The sequence below is a fragment of the Hetaerina americana genome, unplaced genomic scaffold, assembly GCF_022747635.1.
Source record: "Hetaerina americana unplaced genomic scaffold, ioHetAmer1.1.p SCAF_9, whole genome shotgun sequence".
Taxonomy (NCBI): Eukaryota; Metazoa; Arthropoda; class Insecta; order Odonata; family Calopterygidae; genus Hetaerina; species Hetaerina americana.
The window spans coordinates 28,543,191-28,569,414 of record NW_027287538.1 but is presented as its reverse complement, the minus strand read 5'-3'; the positions used below and the strand labels follow the sequence as shown (position 1 = coordinate 28,569,414).

General features: G+C 35.5%; 2 protein-coding genes across 3 annotated transcripts in view; one reads left to right on the top strand and one right to left on the bottom strand.

The window, feature by feature from the left end:
• The first annotated feature begins 628 nt into the window (after window positions 1-628).
• l(2)k14505 (ATP synthase mitochondrial F1 complex assembly factor 2 homolog l(2)k14505) lies at window positions 629-2,932 on the top strand. Its single transcript, XM_071597717.1, has 6 exons — window positions 629-786; window positions 862-1,055; window positions 1,136-1,246; window positions 1,326-1,506; window positions 1,764-1,879; window positions 2,694-2,932. The coding sequence occupies exons 1-6, from the start codon at window positions 690-692 to the stop codon at window positions 2,850-2,852; spliced, it is 858 nt and encodes a 285-aa protein (XP_071453818.1). The 5' UTR covers window positions 629-689; the 3' UTR covers window positions 2,853-2,932.
• Window positions 2,933-4,949: 2,017 nt separating this feature from the next.
• The window catches only part of LOC139698733 (uncharacterized), a 41,853-nt gene continuing 20,578 nt past the window's right edge, over window positions 4,950-26,224 (bottom strand). Inside the window, exons 12-20 of one of the 2 annotated variants that reach the window (XM_071597629.1) lie at window positions 24,906-25,066; window positions 23,994-24,133; window positions 21,689-21,884; window positions 19,680-19,753; window positions 15,736-16,059; window positions 14,182-14,559; window positions 13,188-13,397; window positions 9,110-9,414; window positions 4,950-5,699 (exon numbers count right to left, since the gene is read on the bottom strand). In XM_071597629.1, coding sequence (XP_071453730.1) covers window positions 9,121-9,414; window positions 13,188-13,397; window positions 14,182-14,559; window positions 15,736-16,059; window positions 19,680-19,753; window positions 21,689-21,884; window positions 23,994-24,133; window positions 24,906-25,066 — 1,777 coding nt within the window. In that variant the 3' untranslated portion in view covers window positions 4,950-5,699; window positions 9,110-9,120. Of the gene's footprint in view, window positions 5,700-7,471; window positions 9,415-13,187; window positions 13,398-14,181; window positions 14,560-15,735; window positions 16,060-19,679; window positions 19,754-21,688; window positions 21,885-23,993; window positions 24,134-24,905; window positions 25,067-26,224 lie in introns of those variants that run through there. The other variant, XM_071597628.1, reaches the window with a different exon arrangement.

Below are 26,224 nucleotides of genomic sequence, written 5' to 3'. Positions count from 1 at the left end.
GATTTTAGTTTCCATTTTTGTGCTCTTCAATATATCTAATACAACGTTAAATGATTCCGGTAGAAGAGGGATAAATATATCAATTATACTATTCAATCATAAGAAAGTCTTTAAACCACTGATGGGCCCGTAAGATCCATAAGTTTATTGCTTACTTTGCCGTAGACCAACATCCACAAATGAAATTCTGTCCAGTTTTTTCATCGGACTCTTCATCTCATTAAATTGAACAATGGCTCGAACCTGAGAAATAAAATGAATTTGGTGATGGTTTAGATTTGGCGAAGTTCTCAGTATTATATTTAATAATATATTGTTCCTCGACTCACGAGGAGTATCAAACATTTCGTAGTTAAAACGTAAATGGTGCCGCTGGATACTGGTGAGTGGGCGACCACTTGCTCAGCTTCTCCTTGTTCGAATTCAGTTTCACTGTCCATAACTTTACTAAGAATTTCTTTCCACCGCCCCCAAAAATGTGCCATCCTAACATTGGCGACTGCCCTTTTAGTTATGCAAATGAAGAAGACGCGATTCAAAGATTCTCACTTCAAACGAACTACGAGTTTACCGCACGCCGCCAAAAAATTACTAGTGCTGTCATCTTTCAAACATTAAAATAACTACCTCGTGTGCTCTCCGCTGGTTTTCAGTCTTTTGTATTTTAAGAGTAGTTTGAGTCGATCAAAATGTTTATTTCACGTACTGCATTTGAATTCAATCGTATTCCTAAGGCACAGCTGTTGAAACTTAGCAAGAAATTATTAAATATCAGAAACTACGCTGGTAAACTATTTTTTCATCCATTGTATAATTTCTCTCATAACACGGTAATGATTACATGATTATTTCTTACCGTAGCCCCCAGAAATAGGTTTTACAAGAAAACCGGCATCCTTCAAAATGAGGGCATGTTCGAGGTGACATTAGACCAAAGAAAACTGAAGACACCTCAAGGAAATGTTTTTCGAGTACCTAGTGAATCTTTAGCTAGGGCTATTGCGGTGGAATGGGATAGCCAAAGGGAAAAAATTGATTTGTCCACAATGTTCTTGGTAAATATGCCGAGTTTATTTCCAGTGTATCCTTATCATTGCTCTTCAGCAACAACCTCACTAAATGTATTTCTTTACAGACAGGGATATGTTCAACTGCAATTGATAATCCTGGAAGTGTGAACAAATACCAATTAGTTGATCATATGATTAAATTCTTAGATACTGATACCGTGTTATTTTTCTCGTCAGTAAGTAAAAATTTCCAATTTTATAGTTGAACGGTAGTTTCCAAAGCTAGCTTCTGTATTTTCATTCATTTTACCCGAGGAAGAAGATGAATTATATAGTCTACAAATGAAAGAGTGGTATCCGGTAATAAGATGGGCATGCGAGCGCTACAAAGTTGATGTTAAGCCAGCCCATGATATAAGTGGGCCAAATATATCTCACGATAGCAGAGAGATTTTAAGAAGATACCTTCTTTCATATGATCAATGGAGTTTAAGTGGTGAGAAAAGAATTGTGTTTTAGTGTTTACTTGATTCCAATTGTCTATGCTAAATAATAATAGAGCTGGCTAAATATTAATTGTTAACTTGAAACTATGTTAATATTGTAAGAGTAAACATGTAGTAAATTCGGACAGATTATTGGAGACAATTTTGTCGTTAGAAATTAAAGTTTCATATTCTTCTGAAGTTGAAATCGGCCGTTGGCTGGTTTTACTCTGCGATTTTCAAAAGAATTTTTTGAACCAATTTTCAGGGCTTTCATATGCTGTTGACACTCTTAAGTCAGTCATATTAACGTTGGCATGTGCCGAACGGTTTTTAAGCATTGAGAAGGCTGTCTCTTTATCAAGACTGGAAGAGGAATTTCAGGTACCTATCTAGTTTATGTTGCCAGACTGTATGTACTTCATAAATGGATGGATTAAAACTGATTTGTAAGATCATTTTTTGTTAGTGGCCTTTGATGAAGGGTGGTAAGTTGGACCATAAAATTAATTTATCCCTGTGATTAATGCACTTTCTCTCTCCAGCCAGGAGATGTTGATTGCCATTGATACCTTTATTGTTCATTTACAGCCTGCCTACCAATTTTATTCGGTCAAATGTTAAGTTCCCTTTCACATGATTCAGTTTTTAATATAGTGTTTTAGCAAAAAATAATGTTTTAAGCTATTATTTCCCATAACTAGTAAGGAATATATTGATATTTATCCATTTGTTTCTTCCCCCTCATGGAATTCTGACTTCTGCTCGCGTGGTGTTACCTTATGTTCACTTTTAGAAATTAGCCATCTTAGTATTCTAGCTAATGATCGGAGTTGAAAATTTGATCTAATTTATTAGTTGGAGGCCGCAGTTTACCAGCCCCAATGTGTAATTTTGTGTGCTTTTTGTTTGTGACATGAAGCATTGCCGTGCATAACATATCTTTATTTGACGTGCCGAACTTTTTCCTATACCTGCATGGAAAGGTTTCTATGTCTAATATTTGACTGCATAAAATAGGGATCTATGCTAAAATATTACAAATATTTTCGCCATTTACTCAAGTACTACTTTGTAGTCTTCCCAGTCAGTGTATTTAATGTTCATATAGCATCATTATGTAATCATTTTTCTCTTTTTTCCTCAAATTCAACACAAATTGGTGAACTCTAATTTCATTGGTTTATTATCCCTACAGTGCAAATATTGGGGAAGAGTTGAATGGGCTCATGATGTTGATATGCATCAAACAATAGCTCGGCTTGCAGCATCCATGCTCTTTGTGCAATTGAGTGTAGCATCGAAGATTTTGGTGAAGAAGATGAGTTCCCAGGCAGAGGAAATGCTGATGCCATGATACTGCAGGAATCAACATCAAATTGTAATTTTTTGTACATTATCGTTGTCAAGTTTTTGAGAGCACAATAAATCAAAGTAGGCACACTTGTAGTTCATTTTATTTGTATTATATAAATCAAAATAAACTCATCACTTTCTTTTACCTTGGTGGATAAGTTTTCTTGTTACAGGATTTCCTTTTAATTTATTCTAAGTTTTCAAGGATTGAATTTTCAATTCTTTATCCTCAATATTGTGGTCAAGCTAGTTCCTACAATCTCAGTGGTACATGCTCAGGTAAGGCTTACTGTATAACATAAACTTTTAAAAGAAAAGGTAATACTTCAAATGGGGTTTAGGATAGTTTATGTAATTACCAACCAAGAATACCTTTTCTTTCAACTGATAAAATCTAGTAAATTAAGTATTCACGCCTACCTAGTGTAAATCAGGTAAGAGGGAAAATCTTACATAACATGGTAACCTGCTGTGTATTGTAGCCAACTAATGTTTGCATTCTGCAAATTGACGTGCAAATAAATTACAAAGCTTTTGGTGAAACCCTTTGAATTTCTATCAACATGATTATGATATTTTTTACAAAAAATATTTCAGTCACTCAATAGTGCATTGTGTACTGAAATAAATGTTGGATGAATTTAGAAACTAAGTGGTTTGTGGTGTGTTTTCTAATTCGTTGGGGTCCTCTCTTAGATTATATGTTGAGTTCTTAAATTCCATGGTATTTTAAAAAGTATGCCAATTCAGTGATTTCCAGATTTAGGAGATTCTCTGCTTTAATCACGTATAATTTTTGTGGAAGCTCCATTGGTATCATATACCTTGAGAAGGAAAAATGTGTGATGATGTATGACTTTCAATAGTGCTATTATGACTCCTAGCACAGTTATGAATTTTAATTGTAAAATAGAAATTGTTTTGTCAATTGATAGAGATTCGTCATTAATGGGTGGCTTATCACAACCCTCCCTACATTGAATTGAAATGTTCTTTAAGACTGTTTTACCAATAATAAAGGTTAAAATAAAAATTCTAACAAGCAATTGAAATTATAATTTTTGGGGATATGGTAGATTCCTTTGAAAATTGTAAAATGTCTAATTTAAGGCAATTTTTATCCGAAGTGTTGCTGATATCTCGTTCAATGCAGTAATTGATACTGATAGAAAAATATTAATGACTATTGATTATGATGAACTCTTAATTCTACACAATAGGTAGGTTCTCCTGGATATTTCTTTTAGTCATTTGCAATTTATTAGAAATAATAATTCTAGGGAGATTCTGACTCCTGTAGAAGTGCCATCCATGGGTAAAATGCAAATCTAATGGAATTGTTTCATTTATTACCAATTTTAGCATTAAAAAGAGGGCACAGAGCAGTGGTGTTCATTGCCTTACTACACCAGGGTTGCCACCTATGTCAGACTTCATAATGTCCTGACTTTTCCCAACCAAAAATGCCATTGTCCATACTCTACCCACAAGTCTAAATTAAAAGCTTTGAGAATGAATGGATTCTAAGTATTCAACTTAAATAATCTTCATGTGCATACAATATAGTTTCCTAGCTTGTGTGAAAATGAAAGGGTTAACTTGAATACAATTCTAAAAATAATTTTGGTAAGAAATATTTAATGACTGCATACCTACTTAAGGTTCATAATTTTGAAGGGTGAAATAATTCTTATTATTAATGGTAAGTAGAATTTGATGGATCAACAGCTATGGCACTTATACACTGGTAATCATTATTTGTAGATTAGTGTATACAATCATAAATCCTATGCTTGAGATAAAGAGAATAGTTCCAACGTTTAGCAAGTAGCACACCACTAACATATTAGGTAAGCAAGCCCAAGCTTTATGGTCTTGCAGTATATAAAATAAGTTTGTGCCCCAATTCTTTGGATAACTTCACAATAACATACTTCAACGGTACTTATAATAAAGGAAAGAAAAGGCAGAAAACAAAAATTTAAAAGAAATAATAAAATATTTCTCTAATTTTTTTTATTTTTTCACAATTGTAAAACAGCACTATAAAGCACCGTCATTGTTCAATCCCAGATTAAACAATTTTGCAGATTTGCATAATTAAACCTATATAGTTTTGGAGAATCCAAAAGATTTTCCATCACAAAGAGTTTTGTGAAAAATTACCTAATGGCTTTCATATCAACTTCAGGGCAAATACTAACAACATGACGTGTACATCATGCATATATTTAATTGCTGACTAACCAAATGTAGTCCCCCATTTAAAAGCTGCACTTTAAGTCCTTGATATCCTATATTCTAACAGTCTTATGTTCATATAAGGATCACTTTAGGTTCATAAAAGAATGACAATTTCATTTTTCTGAATACTTAGAGGGAATATTGCCATTTCATAGAATAACTATTTGTAATCTTGAGGGGGGTAGAGGAGTCACAAAATGACCTGATTGGAGGGCTGACACCCACAATAACTCAATACTGCAATTACATCAAATTTGTTGCAACACAGTAATGGGTAAAGAAATGACAAAATCCCATAAGTTTGTTAAAGGAATGATCAAAAATTGTGATCATACATTTTAATTTGCTTAATTTACTGTGCAAACATTTCATTCTGTTAGAATGTTATCTTTAATTGGTAATGTATATGTGGCACATGTTTTATTGATTGGAACCCATTATTTTTTTAGTAATTTACAAGATGAAACATTCACTTTGTCAATGGAGGTAACACACAACAAGCTGCACTGAAATTTTGGTCGTCTGAACAAATTGTCAACCAGGATCAATTAATGCTCACAGGGCTTGTGGATTGTTCTGCCTCAGAACACAGCTAGAAGATGGCCTAAAGAGGGATAAAATTTCAAAGGATTAGACCCAGACCTAGTATCACAGCAGTTACAGTAGTAGAAAAGAGTGCTGCTGCCATTGCGAGATATTTTCAAATTAAATTAAGCACACCATCTGAAATAATGAATATTTCATTGGGTGCCACCCACTGGCTGATACCTGAGCAGCAGGACATACATGTTAAGGTTTTTTTGCAGTTTAAGTTGACATTACAGAAAGATTTGCAGTTTCTTTCAAAGGTTATTACTTTAGATGAAACTAGGCTGTATTTTGATACAGAGAAACATCGATGAGGTCAGTTTGATAATCATCAATCACCAATGACAAAAAAAAGCCGAAATGGGGTTCTGCAGGGAAAATAATGGTCCTAATATTTTTCAAGATCCAGGAAATATGGTACTAGGATGTCACATAAGCGCACACAACAGTAAATGGAACATACTATAGGATGCTATTAAGGCCATTCTAATAATCACAAGAGGTCACACTTCAAAGCAATACGCTTGATTGTTACATAACGACAATGATGACCAGGCATTAAATATCTTATTGCTGTATCCTGTGCAACACAATGTGACGTGCATTCTACTTATAGTTCCACGAGTAGCCCTCCCATGTGACTTTTACCTGACCTCAATGTGAAGAAACACCTTCATGGAAACCATTTTTCATTATCCAAAGCAGACATATGTTAACATTTTTCAAATTGCATCAGCTGCTGTTGATAATACTAGTCAAATCAATTTAAATTGTCCCACATATACATTACCCATTAGGCTAACAAAATACCCCAGTAAAATTTTCCTTGAAAAATTGTAATTTAAAATATTTGATCAATTGGACAGCCCCCACAATCAGACTGAATCAATCTTGAGGTATCTCATCAGCCATTTTCCACACATTTGCAACCTTATTCTCAGGGATGAAACTCTACTGATCTCCCTGAACGTGCAGCTCAAGCTAACATCCCTCAGATTCAATTCTTGATGCACTGGCCCCCACAGCGACAAACCCCAGGTGCCAAATCAAATCTCCCTTGACCACTCTTACTTGATTATGAGTTGTCACAGAAGACATTCGTGCTAACCTGAAGATGGCTGGAAAGCAACCGTCAAAAAATACTAATCTTTTTTATTACCCTAATTTGTGATTAAGATGAAATCAATGAAAAATACTATCATATCCTTTCTTTATAAGACACTGGATAACTGAGGCACTATATTTCTGAAGAGAGGACACATTATAAATGAGGAATTCTTTACAGGCACTTCATGCTTGCCAATTCTAACTTTATTGATATTATCTTGGAAGTGTACACGCTACACAAATGGAGTTTGTCCCTATTAGGTGGTACAGGTTGTTGAATGCATGGGCACACTTGTATCTGGTACTTGAACCCATCTGTAAGAGTTTGAAGTACTTTACATGGAGTCAACAAAAGGTAAACTGGTGCCTTGGCAATTGTTTATTCACCCTCAAGCTTCTTCATACAAGTGGCTTTGTGCTGCATTTTTTACTTGCTATCATGCTGCATTTCCATACCTGTCAAAAAATGTGATGAAGATGGCCCAATAGCTATTTTAAGGAAGATGCAAAAAAGATATTGCACTCCATTTATGCATTTCACTCATGAATGAGAATGGGCTTCATTTTTGCTTATCTTCACAACTGTGGTGATCCACCCAGCAGTGAAAGTTGAGAACTTAAAAGCCCCAGCAATGGTAATGCATTCTGCTTGGCTGCGAAGCCTTAGTAATGTGAATCAAAACTAGATGCACCAAATTGTAGCTTTGTTCCCAACAGCTAGATCTAAGAGAGACATCTGGTATTGATAATTTTCCAAGTGTAAGGGTGCCCCAACCCATAGGTGATAAGACTCATACTTCCTCCGCTAGTTAGTAATACAAACTCCCAGGGTATAAATCACGGCCTGCAGTAAAATTATCTAAAATGGTATGTTTAAAAGTAACGATGTAGCATGGGTCCAAAAAATACTGTAATCTTAGTAACATAGCAGCATGTCATATGATCTCGAACAAAGGCTTCTACACATTGTTGTAAGTGTAAATCACTGGGCTAGGGCAGAAAGTAGCATTCAACACACTCATTACAACATACACTATTCATGTTTACAATAAGGTGTTTCTTTATTGTGCTGCTAAATGCAAAGGTATCCAATATAAACATTGGTACAATGCCATGTAGCAATCAAAGGGAAATTGAACTACTAATGCCTTAACTCAAGTCATAGTTGCACATTGACAAAATAATTGTACTTCTTTGCATTCCTTCGGTATGAGTAACATATTTACATCTTATACAGTATTTCACTTCAAATAAATATGATAATTTCAAAATGAAAATATTACAATGAATAGAGCTATCATTTAAATGACTTCATTGGTACACAAGACATTGGAAAAGTACTTCAACACACAAATAGCTTAGTTGAGCAATATTTTTTCTTTGATTGAATAGATGTTTCAAACAAGGATGACTGTTTGTCATTTCACACTACAGGTAGAGGAACAGCAAAGTAAAAATATAGGTGACTTCTTAGAAATCAGTATGGCACACAATATTTGCAAGGCAAGTGTCCCAAACAGAAAGCAAGGCAAGTATGCCAGCAGCTTGCTTATCCTAATACATATTCCACCAAAAATATGAAATGATTATTGGTCAACTATACTCTTTCACTTTTCATTTCAGAGTAAATAAACTCCCATCTAGCCCCAAAAAATTTTTACAAGGTAATAATATTTTCTGCATCTGAAAATAGAAATTTCCTCCAACAAATCAACCCATCACTTCTGTCCCAATCGCCACAACCAAAAATAACCCCATGGTAATTCCATGTGGTGAAAATCATACACAGCTAATGATGGAAGACTTAATGAAGTTGGATCTATAGCATTTAAGCTGATTTTGCAGAAATCATTCCTTTCATCAAGTGTGAGCCATTGAAAACGGCAAATATTTTTTGTGGTGCACCAACCAGGGCCACAACATTTAAACATAACTTAGATCACATCTCACAAGATCAAATTCACTTGAACAAATAACTCGCCAGGAGACAAATGTGCTGTTTTCAAAATACACAAGCAGTAAGGTGAAATGCATAATGTGATATCTGAACGTTAATAGTTGAGAAACATGAAATTAGGTACAACATTTTTATATGTTCATTTAAATAAATCAAGTATTGCTTTCTGACAATGCTGTGTTCCCAACAGTCAAAGATGATTTTCTCCTTGCCCTACTTTAGGTAGAGGCATTTATTTATTAACAGACTGAAAATTATAGGTTGTACGCGTACTTTGGTCAGTTGGACACAAATTATTGCAAGGGCATCAAAGAAGCCCAACTTATTTCATATTTATGTACAAGTTTGGAGTTGTAACCAACATTGAAGCAAATCACTGGGTGGTGGCATGGAGGTACTCTGCAGCCAGCTGCAGGGGATCCATCTCGTAAGAGGCCACCAAGCGCACTTGCTGTCCATCTTGTGTGGTGAACTCAATGGTTTGTTGGTGTTGTTGAGCTGTTTGCTCTACCTCCGCCTGGGGGGGATGGTGCTGCCCTTCCTCAGGAACCACAACCATTCCTTGAGGAACCACATCCTCAACATCTCCAGGTGAGTCCTCCATGAGGTCCGTCAGAGCCACATGAGTTCTTCTCACAAGAGGGCCAGGAGCAGACATCTCCTCACCCTTCAGAATAAAATGGAATGAAATGAGTGGAAGAAGTAGATCACACTACATTCCTAATGTCACTGCAATAACACAACACCTGTCAGAGACCCACAGTTGTGGCATCATTCACTCTTTATATTTTATCCACGAATCATAAGTAGAATTTTCATGGCATTTAGGAACAATTAGGGGACATGGTAGTCCAACAGGTAGTTGGTAACAATTGGATTACCAAATGATTGTACCATGAAAGCAAAACTATACATGCTCCATTCATTTAGAAAGCAAAATGAAGCTTGGAAATAGAAAAATTAACTCATGTTAACATGCAATATATCTCATTAATTTAAAGGTGCAAGTATACCGATAATAAAGTACCGAAGGATGCTTCAAAGCACTGATTCCATATTAGCAAAATATTCAATATTTCTAATAGAGTGTTTTTTTATGGAGTACCCATTTTCTTTCCTTTGAAATACCCCCTTACAAAGAGAATAATTCATTTCCATCAAAGTTTGAAAAATCATCACCTTCAACAATATTTCCTTACTAAGGCAGCAGGAAAAGCCTTTCCAGCAACATTTCCACAACACACCATTTTTTCCCTCCTCTTATGAATAAATACAATGTCTTGGAGGAAATCCATATTTTCTGAGCATTCGAAAATCAAATCATCCAATGAAAAATGTTTTGGAATTTAAGGTGGATCTTCCATCTCTTCAAATGGGTTACTCTAGCAGAAAAATTGATTCTGTGGCAATATGTATTGAATGCAATGTTAGAAATAACAAGGTTGTCCCATTGTGAACTTAAGGTTTAATAATTCTACGCACTTGAGGTATACACACACACATGAAAAATATTGAACAAGTACACCTCCTCAATCAGAAAATCTCTTATAATTGACAATAGAACCTTCCTCATAGATTAGATGCCCCAGATAATTAAAACGAAATTCTGTAAAAATAGTGATGTACTGAAATGGTATGCATAAAAAAATAAAACCTCAAGAGTATCACTCCAACAACATTAAAAATTTAACATTCTCATCAACAGGAAGCCTCAAAATCTCTCATGAGTATAGCAAAAAATTTTCTTGACAGCTCAATGGCTGATGAAAAAAACGGATCATTTTTATAACAAAAATCACATGTACAGTAGAATATTGCTGGTTTTTCCGTAGTGATTTCATGAAAAATTTGATTTTAGACAAATGAATCAACTATCCCAGTAGATTTGTAATGCACTCCTAGTTTTTATTTTATATTAGGTTAACTTGATATAATGATTTTACTTAGCATTTTTTATATGTAAAGATTCCAGGGACAAACGAATTACAGGTATGCTTGCTCAGGCCACTTGTACTACAACTCAGTGGGTATTGAATCACAGCTTGTTCTAACTAAATATCCACAACCAAGGTACTGACTATGAAAAATTCTACTAAAAAATGCTAAAATACATTATGCACGGCAAAAAAAGTTTACAGTGACAAGGAATTTATATCCCCCAAGTTGTAGAGATAATCATGAGTGCGGGAAAGGAGATGAGAACTATCGAGGCAAAATGATAATATATTCAAAAAGAGATATCGAAAGCCACCAAAGAAACTATATGAACTGTTTATAGAAAAGGACAAGGAAACCACATCACGGATGAGTGATTAGAAATATAGACAAGAGAAGAAAATAGAAGAATAAAAATACATAAGTAGAAGTTGGTAAAAAGAGTTCAATAACAAATTGAGATGAATAACAAATACAGTAAAATAAGCGTGGGAGAGTACTCTTACACAGTAGTAGGATGTGGAAATTTTGAAGAGTAAGGGTGAATAGGTTGCACTACACACAAAGATTAAAATACTATCAGAAAGTAAGAAGGAAAGATCTGAGTTAACAGTTAGAAATGAGTCGGGTAAGATAATGGTTGACACAGAAAAGATCCAAGGGAGATAAAGCAATATATATAAGAACTGTATGGTAAAGAAATTAGGCCACAAAGCTTAGACAAAGGAAGAGAATATGACGTAGATGAAGATAGCTTAGGAACTGGCATACTGGATTATGAGATAGAAAGGGCATTAACAGAAATGAAATCAAAACAAAGCAGTGTGGGTAGAAAACATTCCTGGGGACCACTTTAAGGTCTAGCAAAAGGTAGGGAGAAATCTATATGGACTAATTCGTAGCATCTATGAGGAACGAATCTGGCCAGAAGACTTGGTGAGATCAGTATTAGTTCCCATCTCAAAAACGGTAAAGACTGGGTCATACGAGGACTACAGAACTATAAGTCAGTTTTGGCATGCAGTTGAAGTGATTCCCAGAATTATCAACAATAGGATAGAGAACCAGGCAAATGATTACTCAGGGGATGATCAGTTTGGGCTCAGGAAGAGGAGAGGCACACGTGATGATATTGCGGTAAGGAGACTACAATCAGGTAGTATTTGCCTGTTTCGTAGATTTCGAAAAGGCATTTGATAGAGTGAATTAGGAAAAATATTGAGGATATTGCAGAAAAAGTAATAGATTGAAGGGATAGGAGGCTAATCTGCAAACTGCACATGTTCCAGGCTGCTCAGGTGCAAGTGAGGGATATCGAGTCTGGATAGGCAGCGCTAGGAAGAGGTGTAAGGCAGAGTTGTCCATTATCACCAAGTGCAGTTTAACGTATATGTGGAGGAAATGATTAAAGAGCCATGGGAAGGGCAGAAGATAGAAATTAAAGTCAGCGACAAATTAATAAAATCAGTTAGGTTTGCTGATGGCCAAGCTTTAGCTGGTCAGTCAGCAAAGGGGGTTGCAAGCATTGCTGAATGAATTGGAAATTCATGGCAGTTAATATGGGTAATGATTAATATAAAGAAAACAAAGGTTACACAATTTTCCAGGCAGAGAAAGTCATAAACATTGAAATAGGAGGGCTAAAACTAGAACAGATGTAACAATTTACACATCTCGGGAAGTATTTTGGACCAAAATGGTCAAAGTAATTGGGACATAAGGAGAACGATTCCGTGAGGCAAAGAAGCTTTCATAAGGAGGAGAGAACAGGGGCACTGGATAAGAACATTAAGAGGAGGTTGGATAGGAATAGATTGGAGTCTTTTGAAAAGGATGGAGAAGGTGAAGTGGATAGAAAGGAAAACAAATGAGGAGGTGCTAGGTATGGTGGGGGAGGAGAGGGGATTGTTGGGAGTAATCCTAAGAAGACAAAAAAATGGATGCTAACTATCTTGATTGGCAATGGGATGTTGAATACTGACACAGGAGAGAATGTTAGGCAAACAAGGAAGGGGCAGGAATAAGATGGGGATGTTAGATGGAATTAAAGGAGGAAGTATACAGAAATGAAGAGGGGCTTCTAGTAGAATTGGAAATTGGACTGTGTTTTTGTTGGGAGAGACAGGATATTTGTTTGGTGATTGCGTCCATCCAAAACCTACCTTAACTAGTAGATTACCTATAATAATACTGGATGTCAAACTAACAACTTGAGTTCTGGGCACTTTGAAAACCAAACTTATTTTGCCATAAAATTGTGTATTTTTACATGAAATAGCAATTGTATTCACTTAGCATTACAACATTATTAATTTTAAAATTACTGAGCATTGTTTAGCAGCTTTTGTTGAGAACAATTTAATGACTACACATTATCATCATGGCATGCTTATGTGTCCAAATGCCACGACTTATTCACTTTCAATGGAGATGCTCTTGACGTTATATAGCAAAGGTAATTTCTCAATGCTAGAGCTTACAAAAACTTATTACATTGATACTTACATGCATGCGAGCTACCATAGCTGTCACTGGGTCTGTCTCCCCACCATCATCCTCCCTCCCCTCCAATTCTGAGCCATCTGCTCCTAACTGTGGTGCTAAGTGTGTTGATGCTGCAGCAATCGTATGTCCTTCTGCTGTTGTAAGCCTCACTGGTATAGTCTGGCCATCTGCAGTGGTCACATGAATATTCTGGCCATCACCCGTAGTTATCTGAAAGTGAAAAATTCATTAAAGAGTGGTCAGCGTAGGTCATAGAATCAACTATGCATCATCTCTCTACTAGGATTGTGTGGTTGATAGCAACATTTTACTTTTCAGTATCAAAACTTATATCAGTGCCATGGTATCTCACTTGATATCATTAATTTGGCAGCCTTTTGAGCAAAAAACAGAACATTAAAAAAATCACATTAATGACTTATGTTCTTAAAAATCCATTCTGGGTACACAGGTCTAACATTGAAATTAGCACTGTTGGATGTTGTTTCCCCAAAATAATATAATTTGATTTTCAATCTGAAAGGGAAAAACTATGCACAAAGGGCAACATAAACACAAAAATAAAAGAGAAATGGGCATAAGTCATCCAAATATCATCAGTGAAAGCAATTCGTAAAAATCTTAATATGAAAGTGCATAATTTTTAAATTCAGCATGGACTACAGGATTTAAACTCCTGCATGATGGATTGGTTGCATAACATCAACTGGAGGTCATTTGGTTCTTTGATTTGCATAGATATAAAATGGTTTGTTTGCAAAGAGAATGGTTGGAAGCTGAATTGCACCATTGCAATAATATCATTATTCATTTATGCAATTCCAACTGACCCATGTTTGATATGAATTGACATTTTTAATACACTAACTATAGAAATATAATTTAACTGATTCTTAACAATGAGCCACCCATTTCTAGCACTGGCATGAATTAAGGATAACTGATTCTGTAGCCAAGCACCAAGGCACAATCCATACAAGAGTCACTCTCTCACCTGAAGTTGGCGGCCATCTTGCATGGTGAACTGGATGGGATTCCCCTCCTCGTCCATTACTTGGAGTGTCTGATGGTGGACTTGAGGAGCAACTGTTGACTCAGCCAGCTGCAATGCATTCTGCCCTGTGATGTGCTCAACCAGTTCATCATCTTCCACAGGCTTGTCAGAAACCATATTTGAGTCACCTGAGGCAGTTCCCACCAATGCCAAGCCCCCAGCTGCAATCTGGTGATGTGCTCCAGCACTCACATCCTGACCAATCCTCCCATCAACAACCTTGGTCAGTGGATCATCACACTGTCCTCCCTCATCATTCCCTTCCCCACTGACCGCAGCTTCAACCACTCGACGCAAGTGAAGAGCCCCCTCACCTTCCTATGGACAAAGTCATTTTATTAAATTCACAACAGGGATTCCCAGGATAAGCAGTTTCAGAACTGTTATCATACAGCTGAGAATAAAGGTCTTCTTGGTTTCCCATAATTCACACTCTTAATAACCCAAGGAATAGTCTACCCAGTGAGTATCATTACAATGGACAAGTTAACTACCTCAAAAAATGTAGAGGATTCATAAAATGTGAACTCTCTAAATTCCATCTTATTTTGCCCATTCATCAACTTCTCTCCATCAATCGTTAAATGTTTTCAATTAATTCCCTACAGAGAGCTATTAAGATTGTAAAGGTCACTGGACCCTTGGAGCACTGAGCCACACAGATTCTATATTTTTGACATACTAGTCGGCAAAACTTAGTGAAATAAGTTATTTATTTTATCATCATGAAACTGTCACTGTGATGAATTTTTTCTTAAAATTATAATTATTATAAAGATTTTATAATTGGCCGAAAGTGACACAATAAATGTTTGCACAAGTATGTAAAATAATTTTCACTGCTCCCGTATTCAGGAAAGAGAAAACTATTACGAAATGTGGGCATGACGATTTTTCAATCCTATTTCTGAAATGCACACTCTTCTTGATGAAAGCTTTACAGGCATATCCAGGTTAAAACTGTTATTCTATGATTTTAATACCAACAACTTTTAAAAAATTAAACAATTACTTAAATAGTCATCCGCTGATAAGCATTGAAAAATGCAGAAATTTCACTGTGTAAAATTCATTCTCCTTGACCAGAACTAATCCCCTTGATTTTCACCAGAGTACTTTAATGGAAGAAGCTACCAAAGAATCCCCTTACACCTGAATTTCTATTGTCTTTGAAGGACCACATGTTATCGTTACCATACATTCAATATTGCAAAAGGAACCAAAAGCATGCACACTGAATAACAGTCCACAAGGTTAAAGCCTACTTCAAACACAAAGGTGTTTTCCTATGATAAATTAAACTGTGGGAAATGCCACAAGAGTTCCTTTCATGGAAATAAAAGAGATAAAGGTTTGATTCCCGTCAAGGATGATGATTTCTACAATTGGAAATTTCCACATTTCTATGATTAAAAAGTTAATAAAAAGGAATTTGTTTAATATTCTCCTCGGAGACCCCTACTTTGAGCCTATTAATATATGGCATTTACTCACTTCCACACCAGCAATGGCATCCTTGTGTTGTTGCTGGGCGATTGCTTCTGCCACTCCATCGACAATATGCAATGTTTTGGCTTCCAGGGGGTCATTGGGATCGTGATATGTGACATAAATGATCTGCTGGATGCCCTGCTCCTCTTCTCCAGTTCCCTCCTCCATCACCAATCCGCTTGCATCTGCTCCTATCTCACCCATGTCCTCCCCTCTCCCATCGGTTCCCGTACCTCCCGCACTGCCCCCTTCCCCAGCAATCTGAGACCGTATCATGTTCCAGACTGTGCTGTCAAGGGACCCAGGAGGTAGGTGCTCCCTGTGGACCTGAGAGAACCAAAAGGTGGTGATTCAGCAACAGAGAAATATTCATAGATCAAATTGAAAAAGAGACCACAGGACAAGTAACTAGGATGAAACTATAATGCAGCAAATTAGTGCAGTTGGATGCTTTCACTTACAGATATTGTTGTTAAATACTAAATGGCAAATACAAGTGATTCAATAAATAATTTGCAATCCATCGTATACATAAGTCCATGGCAGGATGAGTGGCTCTAATTGTTAGCAACAGAAACATTAATTACCTTATTATTATAACTTTACTTGACTTTGGAAATTGTAAATTAGAAAATTAGGCACAAGGACAAACTACAATGATTACAATACTAAGACCATATTTCTGGTGGCCACTTAATTTCCTATTTGACCCACGTGCAACTTATCTTGTCGCATTCTTTTACATATACAACTTGAAGAAAATCAAATACAATGTCTTTGAGAGGTTAACTGTTAAAGTTATCTTTACTTTTATAACACCACAGAAATCCATTAATATGATCCCACTTGATACTCTTTTGTAATCACCACATGCACAGCAGACTGCATATGAATTAGCAGCTGATTCGGCATTATAACTACCCATTTTTAATGAAATATTTCTTGGCCAATTATTATGAAAGAAGAACAGAGGAAGATGTCATTTTGGCATTCATGGAGTCAGATTGTGAAATTAGGAATGTTTTTCCACATTTAAAACATTTTTTTATACCTAAAGGTAATTATAAGTGACTTGAAATATTCTTTACACATCATCAAATGGCTTGACAAGGTTTTTCTATGATTTCTACAATTAAGCATCCATTATTATTTTTAATTAACAAATCTCTAAAGGTAGGGAAATTCCCTGCCACCTTGAAAGTAGCGAAAGTCTTGCCCCTCTACAAGGGCAAAGGACCTAAAGACGATATGAATTCTTATCGGCCCATTTCATTGCTCAACCAATTCGGTAAAATATTTGAATTAATTTTTTACAATCGCTTAATATTATTTCTGGAATCCCATAACTTACTTTCTCCCAACCAACATGGTTTCAGGAAACTCAGGTCTACATCCACAGCTATATATCAAGCAGTTAACAAAATAACTTCTGATCTTGACAATAGATCTGAATCTCTTGCCTTATTTTTCGATTTTTCAAAGGCGTTTGATGCTGTCAATCACAACCTCTTACTTTGAAAAATTGAATGCCTGGGAATAAGAGGGACTTCCCTAGACTGGGTTAGATCCTATCTCCTGGACAGAAAACAATGTGTAGCCTTAAGTAAACAAGGAAGAGAGTTCCTTTCTCCAGTAAAAAGTGTTCTATGTGGTGTACCCCAGGGATCTGTCCTGGGCCCAATCTTGTTCCTTATGTACGTAAATGATCTACCAACATTACTGAACTCTGTACCAGGCGTGCTGCCTGTCGTCTATGCTGATGACACAAATGTCCTCGTGTCTGCCTCCTCTGTAGACACACTAATATTAACCTCTGTTTCCGTTACCCAGCTGTTACATGAGTGGTGTCTCCTCAATTCCCTCCTCCTCAATGTTAGTAAATCTTCTTTAATTTACTTTGCTAATAAGAATAAATCAGCTGCTTGCATAACTGTAAATATTGATAACGAACTTATTGTACAAAAAAGTAAATCATGTTTTCTAGGCATCTCTATTGACAGTCGTCTGTCTTGGGATGACCATATTCTCAAACTTCGTAATAAGTTGAGTTCACTCTGTCATCTTATCAGATTCATTAGGCATACCGTCAATACTGAGGTCTTATTGTCTCTTTATTATAGTGAATTTTACTCTCATGTTGTTTATAGTATTCTTTTATGGGGCCCTACACCTAATGCAAATATTATATTTAAAATTCAAAAACGGATCATCCGACTTATTTGCCTTGCTACTCATGCAGCATCCTGTCGTCCCCTCTTTAAAAAATTGAAAATTTTACCCATTCCCTGCGTGTATATGTATTGCGCATCTTTGTATGTCAAAAGCAACTTCTCTAGTTATCTTTCCAATGCCAACGTTCACAATTATAACACAAGGCATTCTGCTGACCTCCACCAAAACTTTGTCAGAACCTGTACCACCGCCCATGGACCTAAACATATGGGCCTCAGGATTTTTAATAAACTTCCTAAAGAACTGAAAGCACAACATAAGCTGCCTATATTTAAGCTCAACCTTCAGAAATATTTACTCTGTAAAATGTTTTATTCTATTAATGAACTTCTTGTCCCATGAGTTTCTTTGTATTTAAACATGTACTTAGTATTTATCATTTCTTTATATAACATTGACGTGTCCTATATCTGTGCTTGTTTTTTACAATTGTACAAATCTGCTGGGCAAATAAAATTACTTACTTACTTACTTACTTACTTTCTATGGACAATGTTTCAGCACTGGACATTGACTCAATTATGAACCTTCAAACCTTTCAACATACAAAATCTTAGAATATTTGTACTTTGACAGCGGGATCCTATGTTCAAAATACCATCAAGGTTTTGCAAATGAAATATTGTGACGTTATAAAAGTTATTAAAGACATTTGGAAACTTTGGCAACGTCTTGGGGAAATGACCATCAGGTTTTCCAATGGTAGACTCTCCCTCAAGAGAGGAGCACTACATGGAGATCTTTCAAAATCACCCTCAAGATTTCAAGAATGATTCTACACGTGTCAGTTTTCTTGGACCACTTTTGTTAGACTTTAATTATAAATATCCCATTCATTCCTTCATTTTCATTCACTGCAATTTGGGTGATCCATCTGTCATGCACATTTCCGAGTACTTTAAAATACAACAGTAATTTACTATTAGTTCAATCATGACTTATCTAATTATTTAATGAACTGAGTTGTATCTTGATCAGTTAAATTGTTGCATTGAATGTCAAAATTTAAACAAGTCATGTAAATAGCAATATTACTAAGCATGTCAATTTAATCTAAGGGAAAATAAGAAATTATCAATAGATTAAAAAATATTATAAAATATATAAAAATGAACTTAGGTTCAAGTCAAACAATTCATTCAATTAAGGCTAAAATGAGTGAACAAAGGTCTAATGCTTATGAAAATAATTTAACTATCAGTAAAAAATAATTCAGGTCTTTTTTAATGATTTAATTTTAACTTTACATTTCTGGAAAAAGATATTATTAAAGATTCATATTAGTATAAAAATATAAAATTGAATTTGTGCTCTGTGAACAAATTCACTGGAGTAAATATGCATCAGGATTTGTAATTGAATTCTAAAAAGATTTCAATTCAAAATTAGATGAAAAAGAATTCAGTTTGGGAATCAAATTCAATTCACTCAAAATTCGGATATTACTTGATCAAAAAAAAATACCTCATTATTTTAAAGAAAACATTCTCACAAGCACATATATTTTTCAAATATTTCATTAAGCACTGAAAATAAATTAACCAAATGGCCCAATGTGCTTTTCACTGGTTAGTTATGCAAAAAATTCTTTGTCGGCATTAAAAACTAACTCTTTAAAAGAGTTAAAAATTGATGTACTCATGTTTTAATGAAAACACCAAAATATCATAATTACAGGCTTGGAGTCAAAGTTCATGACTATGGCAAATTATTACCTTCTTATGTTTTGTGAGGTTTGAGCAGTCTGCAAAGGCCTTTCCACACAAATTACATGAGTATGGTTTTTCTCCTGAGGAAAAAAACGAAATAAAAACGAATTATTTTTGGCATCCATCACTTTTTCAATGCCATACAGGCCATTTCAATGCCTGTACAACATACATGGCAATCGATAATAAAGGCACCAATTAGAAAAATTAAACTAAATCAGTGCAATTATTATTATAATAACCTCACATTATATTCTGATTAAGTGCCAGATAAGATCTTTTAAATAAGATCAGTTAAATCAAAAATGAGTAAAGAAGTAGAAGCTTGTTCTCCAATTAGAAACCACACATATAAATACAAGTTTCATACTAGTTTCTTTCATAAATCATTCAAATGTAACTTAACATATTCAATTTAGTGGATTTATCTTCAAATTATTTCTTATCAAGTTATATATCATGTCTCATATTATATATGAATATCATGGCTCATAAAAGAGTCTAGAAAACATTGAAATTCTGAAAACTGACCATTTCAGTGTTTTCAATGATATGTGAAGACAGTAAAGACGTTTTTCAAGTGCTTTATTAAACCCTTCATTAAATTTCTTTAATTCATAAATTCTAAGCTGAAAGGCATTCATGCATATGCAAGACTGCATTGGAACAATAATTTTGAACACTTCGAAGTAACTTCAAAACACTTGGTTGTTTTAGAATTTAAGCTATCAGTGACAGGCTGTCTGTTCCTGGTCCCATCTCCCATTAATCTACTTATTCTTTCTTAGTATCACTAAGTTTCACTCTCTCCTCCACCACAATCTTTCTTGCGACTCACTACACCCAGTGACTTAATATAGATATGATCAGCTTACAGATATGTTATCATGAGAATAGGCACAGACTAAACCTACACCAGTCACTATCACCCTTACCAGAATTATCAGTCCCGAATTTCTGAAAGAAACAGGCAGTGACAGGAATGTTATGCGTGCCAACATCTATTGATTACTACCTAAAATATATGAATCTCGGAAACCTCCCAAGTGTAATGTCATTTATACTTTTATGGTAAATTTTGTTTAAGCAAGTTAAACAAACTGCAATATCTATCAATTGGTCATCTGCCATTTAAGGTAGTTTTCGATGGACATACTGATCATTGCTACTTCCCATCTTTGCCCAAAAATACAAGTTGAAACTCAACACCACATTAAAATGTTCTTCAATTTTGAATACTTTCTATATCCCATCATCCTGTCCTATCCTCTTCCTTGCTTGGCTAATGTTCTCCTATCTGTCACAGTTTTCAGTATTCCATTGCCTATAAACTTGCTTGACATCCAATGGACGTCTCCCAACAACCTTTCTACCTATCTCTCAAAGCCTAGCACTTCATTAAATTTTCCTTTACGAACATTTTATCTTTTCCATCCTTCTCCATAGCCACATACCACAAGCCTACAATCAACATTTCTTGCTTCAGTGATCATTTTTCCACATTGTAAAATAGCCACACTCCATGCTAAATTTTTTAATATGCTTTCTTATGTATGATATGGAAAAACTAAGTATACAGAAATGGCGGGGAGCTGTGGTAACACTAAAAATAATGTCTTGGTTGGAACATGTAATTGATAGGGTCAAAACGTTTCCTAATTTGATTTCTTAATTTGATCTTGGCATGCAAAAATTCAACAATATTTATGCAGTGATTCATGAACAGATAAAATACTTATCTCCATAAATCCAATTTCGGGTATAATGTAGCAGTAGGCAGTGTAGTGTATAAATAAATGTAATGTCAAATAAAGAGAAGAGAAAGAGAGTAAGTAACGGCTGATCAAGAAGAGATATTCCTTTGCTTGTCTCCTACACCCAATCATTATCCCCCACAACTTTACCCCTTCTGTGGAATCCAGCTAGTCTTGTTGCGCCATATGACTCTGAAGAGTTTAACACAGAAAAACCAAGTGTTTTATTTACTGTGGGCAGACAGATTCCATGTTGCTCACCAGTATGAAGACGTAAATGCTTCTTTAATGCCCACTGCTCGGTGAAACCCCTGGCACAGAAATGACACTGGTATGGTCGCTCTCCTCGATGTCGTCTCGTGTGGCACTTCCAAGTGTCCTTGTGAAGGAAAGTCTTCGGGCAAAACTCACATTTCCATGGCCGCTCTCCTGTATGCCGTTTGATGTGCAGCTTGAACTAGAGTAAGAGAGGATCATAGAATGAAGCGATAACTAATGTAATTCAATGGTCCAATAATTTAGTTATGTCACTGTACCCAAAAAAGTATATTGCCTCTTGAAATTTTACAGAAGCATACTGTATAGTAATTTTCAATTGCATGTGAAGTTTTCGTAAAATGTTACTAACTTAATGTGTCCTGTAGTTTGTTGTTATACTGTGCTGTTTTTTCTCTGGGCAAAATGTTGCTATTTTTATTATTATTATATTGATAGATGAATGGTTCAGAATAGCATTAATGTGTGAAAAAAACAAACTTTTTAAGATTTCAGAAAATACAGGCAGAAATACTATAAAACATTTAACTTTTACACCAACACTATTACAGATTGGCATGGTAATGCACAGGTATACAAGGCACATATCTTTCTTACTTATAAAGCAGCTTTCACACTTGTGCATATTCATATGCATTGAACTTGCAACATGACTTTTGTATCAAGTGTAATTTTAACAGGCATATACTTAGCAAATAGCAGATACGTTCTTTGAATTAAAAATCACAACATATGAGGTCTGTTCAAAAAGTATCATGACTTTTGTGTTTTTTCAAAATTTATTTATTTATTCACGAATATCTATTTTGTCCCCTTCAAAGTAATTCCCATTAGATCTTATACATTTGTGCCAACGTTTATTCCAACCCCCGAAGAACTTCAAAAAATCATTTTTTGTTATCTTGTTCAGCTCCTTCGATGCAATCTTTATTTCTTCAATCCTAGCCTAGCGTCATCCTATCATGGGCCTCTTCAGCTTTGGGAACAAGAAAAAGTCACTGGGGGCCAGATCTGGGGAATACTGTGGCTGTGGCATCATTTGTGGGTTGTTTTTGGCCAAAAATTCCTATTGAGCCAAAAAATTAGCCAGTTTTTGTTCTTCCACAAATCCTGGCATTAGTGGCAGATTGCTTCACGAAAATTGCGCATAACTTTCAGGTAATATTCCGTATTTACCATTTTACCTTGCAGCAAGAACTCATGGTGCACCACTCCCCTGAAATCGAAGAAAACTGTAAGCCAAACTCACATTCGACCGAACTTGGCACAATTTTTTCGGACTTGGCTCGTGCTGCAGCTTCCATTGGGATGATTGAGCTTTAGTTTCCATGTCATAATAATAAACCGTGATTCGTCACCAGTTATGACCCACTGGAGCTAATTTGGGTAGTCGCAGACAGAGGCCAACACCTCATTAGCAATGTTAGTGAGTTGCTGTTTCTCGTCGAAATCGATCAACTTTGGTATGAATTTCACGGCAACCCGTGTCATGCCCAAATCATTGGTATGGTACAAGCCAATCGATATGTTTAGGTCCTCGGCAACTTCTCTAATGGTGATTTGATAATTGGCCATTACTATTTTCTTCACTACATCAATGTTTTCGTCTGTTGTTGATGTGCTTGGGCGTCCAGCTTGCTCCTCGTCGTTTAGACCTTCTCGGCCCTCTGAGAACATTTTGTACCACCCATAAATGTTGCTACGTTCCAAGGTAGCTTCTCCGTATGCCACAGTCAACATTCGGAATGCGTCCACGCACTTAATTTTGTTTTTCAAACAAAATTTGACACAGATTCTTTGATCCATTTTTTGGAACAGGCAAAAATCGAAGACAAGCCAAAACATGTCCAAGCAAAATTGTCAACAATTAACTGAACATTCAGAATGGCCAAAATTTTTGGCATAAATGAGCAACATAAGTACTAACATTGCGCTAGAAAAAATCAAAAATACGTAACCCTGGAAAATTCAGAACTTGCAATAGTTTTTGAACGGATCTCGTAAATGAACATTCAATCAAATTAATGCAGTGAAAGACAGGATACAATATACAGGAATGAATTAATTCCTGTATTTTGCCTTGTCTAATAAATGTCAAATGTCTATTACAGACTGTGCATGCCATTAAAAAAATAAAAATGATGGTGTAATTATTATTATTTTCCATGCAATAAAAATGTTATAGTATTCCACAGTGGTTTCAACAGGGAAAATTGCAATTAAACCCAGCATGCAATGCTTGTGGGAATATGAATGATTAAATGTTTATTAATTTCTCCATTGCCCCTACCTGTGATGATGTAGTGAACTTCCGTCCACAGTAGTTGCAGCAGAAAGGCTTTTCACCAGTATGAATTCTTAAGTGCTCCTGAAGATTCCCATTCTGAGAGAAATCCTTGCCACAAAACTGACAGTGATAAGGTTTCTCACCTGTAAAAAAACCCACATTAAAATTTCTCTCATACTTAAGATTTTAAGAAAGAAATAAACTCACTATTATCCACACTAATGAATACATGGATAATTTTAAACAAGGATAACAGATAAATGTAGAAAACATAGTTGTAATTTAAATGGATTCAATTAGTATAAATCAAAATAGTTTTTAAAAACCTGTGACGGTGTGATTAGGAAACAAGAACTCTCCTTTTCCATTGCTTGTGTAAATTTGAGTTTTTTAAATAATATAAGGTACAATTTTTTTCTATTTTTATGAGTGGAATTATAGTTTTACAAAAGTACAACTATCGCCAAGTGAATAGCAGAACATATTGTCAAAGGCTAACCAAATAATTTTGAAACTTAGGTTTTGATGTGGGGTTTCAAGTAACTCATGGCATCATTAGGTGTCTCATCCCAAGCTCCAACACAAAAATCGTATTTCCGTTTAGATCATAATTTAGATTCTAATATTTTGAAATTTGGAAGCTATTTTTTCCACTTTATCTCAATTTCAAGTTTATTATCCCAACCAAAAATGGCGACTATTCATTTTCTTAGTACTGAAGGATACAGAAAGTACAAAATTTGTCAGTAGCCCACTAGTAAACGGGAAGTTATAAAAATTCCATTTCATGGAATAGGAAAAATATTAACACTGTAATGAACTATGCATCACTCAGATGAGAAACGCAAGCTGATACATAAATTCATGTCCATTGCAATATCAATTTTTAAGACTTAGCATTGGCATTAGTAATACCTGTGTGCCATCGATAGTGAAGAGTTAAACTTGTTTTATGAGCAAATTGCTGTCCACAGAGTTCACAGAAGTATCTTTTCTCTCCGGTGTGAGTTGGCTGATGATTTAATAAATTAGCCTTGGTCTTGAAACTTGCTCCGCATGCTTTACAAACATATGGCCTGTAATTAATACAAAATTCATTAATATTAGCTTAACGAAAATATTTTTACAAATTATTAAAAAGAATTTTTTTAAATATCAAGCATCCGTTTAAATAGCATTTTAAATCAGCCCTGCATAGTCACATAAATTCATACATAAGCCTCGAACATAGGTTCTTAGAAAAACATTCTCAGATTAATGCAATTTTTTACTATTTACATAATTTATCTTAAACAACTCTATGCACCGACTCTGTAACCACATTTCTGGAAAGTTATGAGCTCTTTATATCATATACTACCTTGATCAAAAAGTTCCCGGAATAACCACCGTGTGGCGCTCCCATCGTTCCGATTTGAGTTCTGTTTTTTTTGTTAAATTGGTACATCTGTTGTTGATATTCCCTTTAAATCTTAGTGTCATAACTTGACATTTGCAAAAGTTACGTAGCCAAGAGTACATCTATCTCTGTGTGTGTTGGCGATTTTTTACAATTGCAGAAATGGATTTAAATTTGCAACAACGAACTTGTATTAAATTTTGCGTAAAAAACGGATTTAGTGGCGCACGGACGTTGGAAATGTTGGAAAAGTGTTTCGGCAACGATTCTAAAAAAAACGGTCGTTTACCAGTGGCACGAGCGGTTCAGAAGTGGTCGTGAGTCAATCGAAGATGATGAACGCAGTGGCAGACCATCGACATCGAAAGTCGGTGAAAAAATTGATAAAGTAAAAGAAATGTTGGTCAATAACCATCAGAGAAATAGCGGAGGACTTGAAGATTGCCTATGGATCCGCCCAAGACATTGTGGTTAATGATTTGGGTTTCCGTCGTGTAGCAGCAAAGTTGGTGCCAAAAGACCTCAATTTCATGCAAAAAAGAGACCGTGTTGACGTCGCAAAAGACATGATTTGCGAGGCTGAATCCGATCCCACATTCATCAAAAGGATCATTACTGGAGACGAGACGTGGGTTTATGAGTACGACACGCAATCCAGACATCAGGCAAGTGAATGGCGTTCACCAAATGAGCCGAGACCAAAAAAACCACGTCGTTTTCAGTCAAAAAAGAAGGCAATGCTGACGGTTTTCATGGATTACAACGGTGTAGTGCATCATGAATTTTTGCCAGAAGGCCAGACAGTAAACAAAGAGTATTATTTGGGCGTTATGAG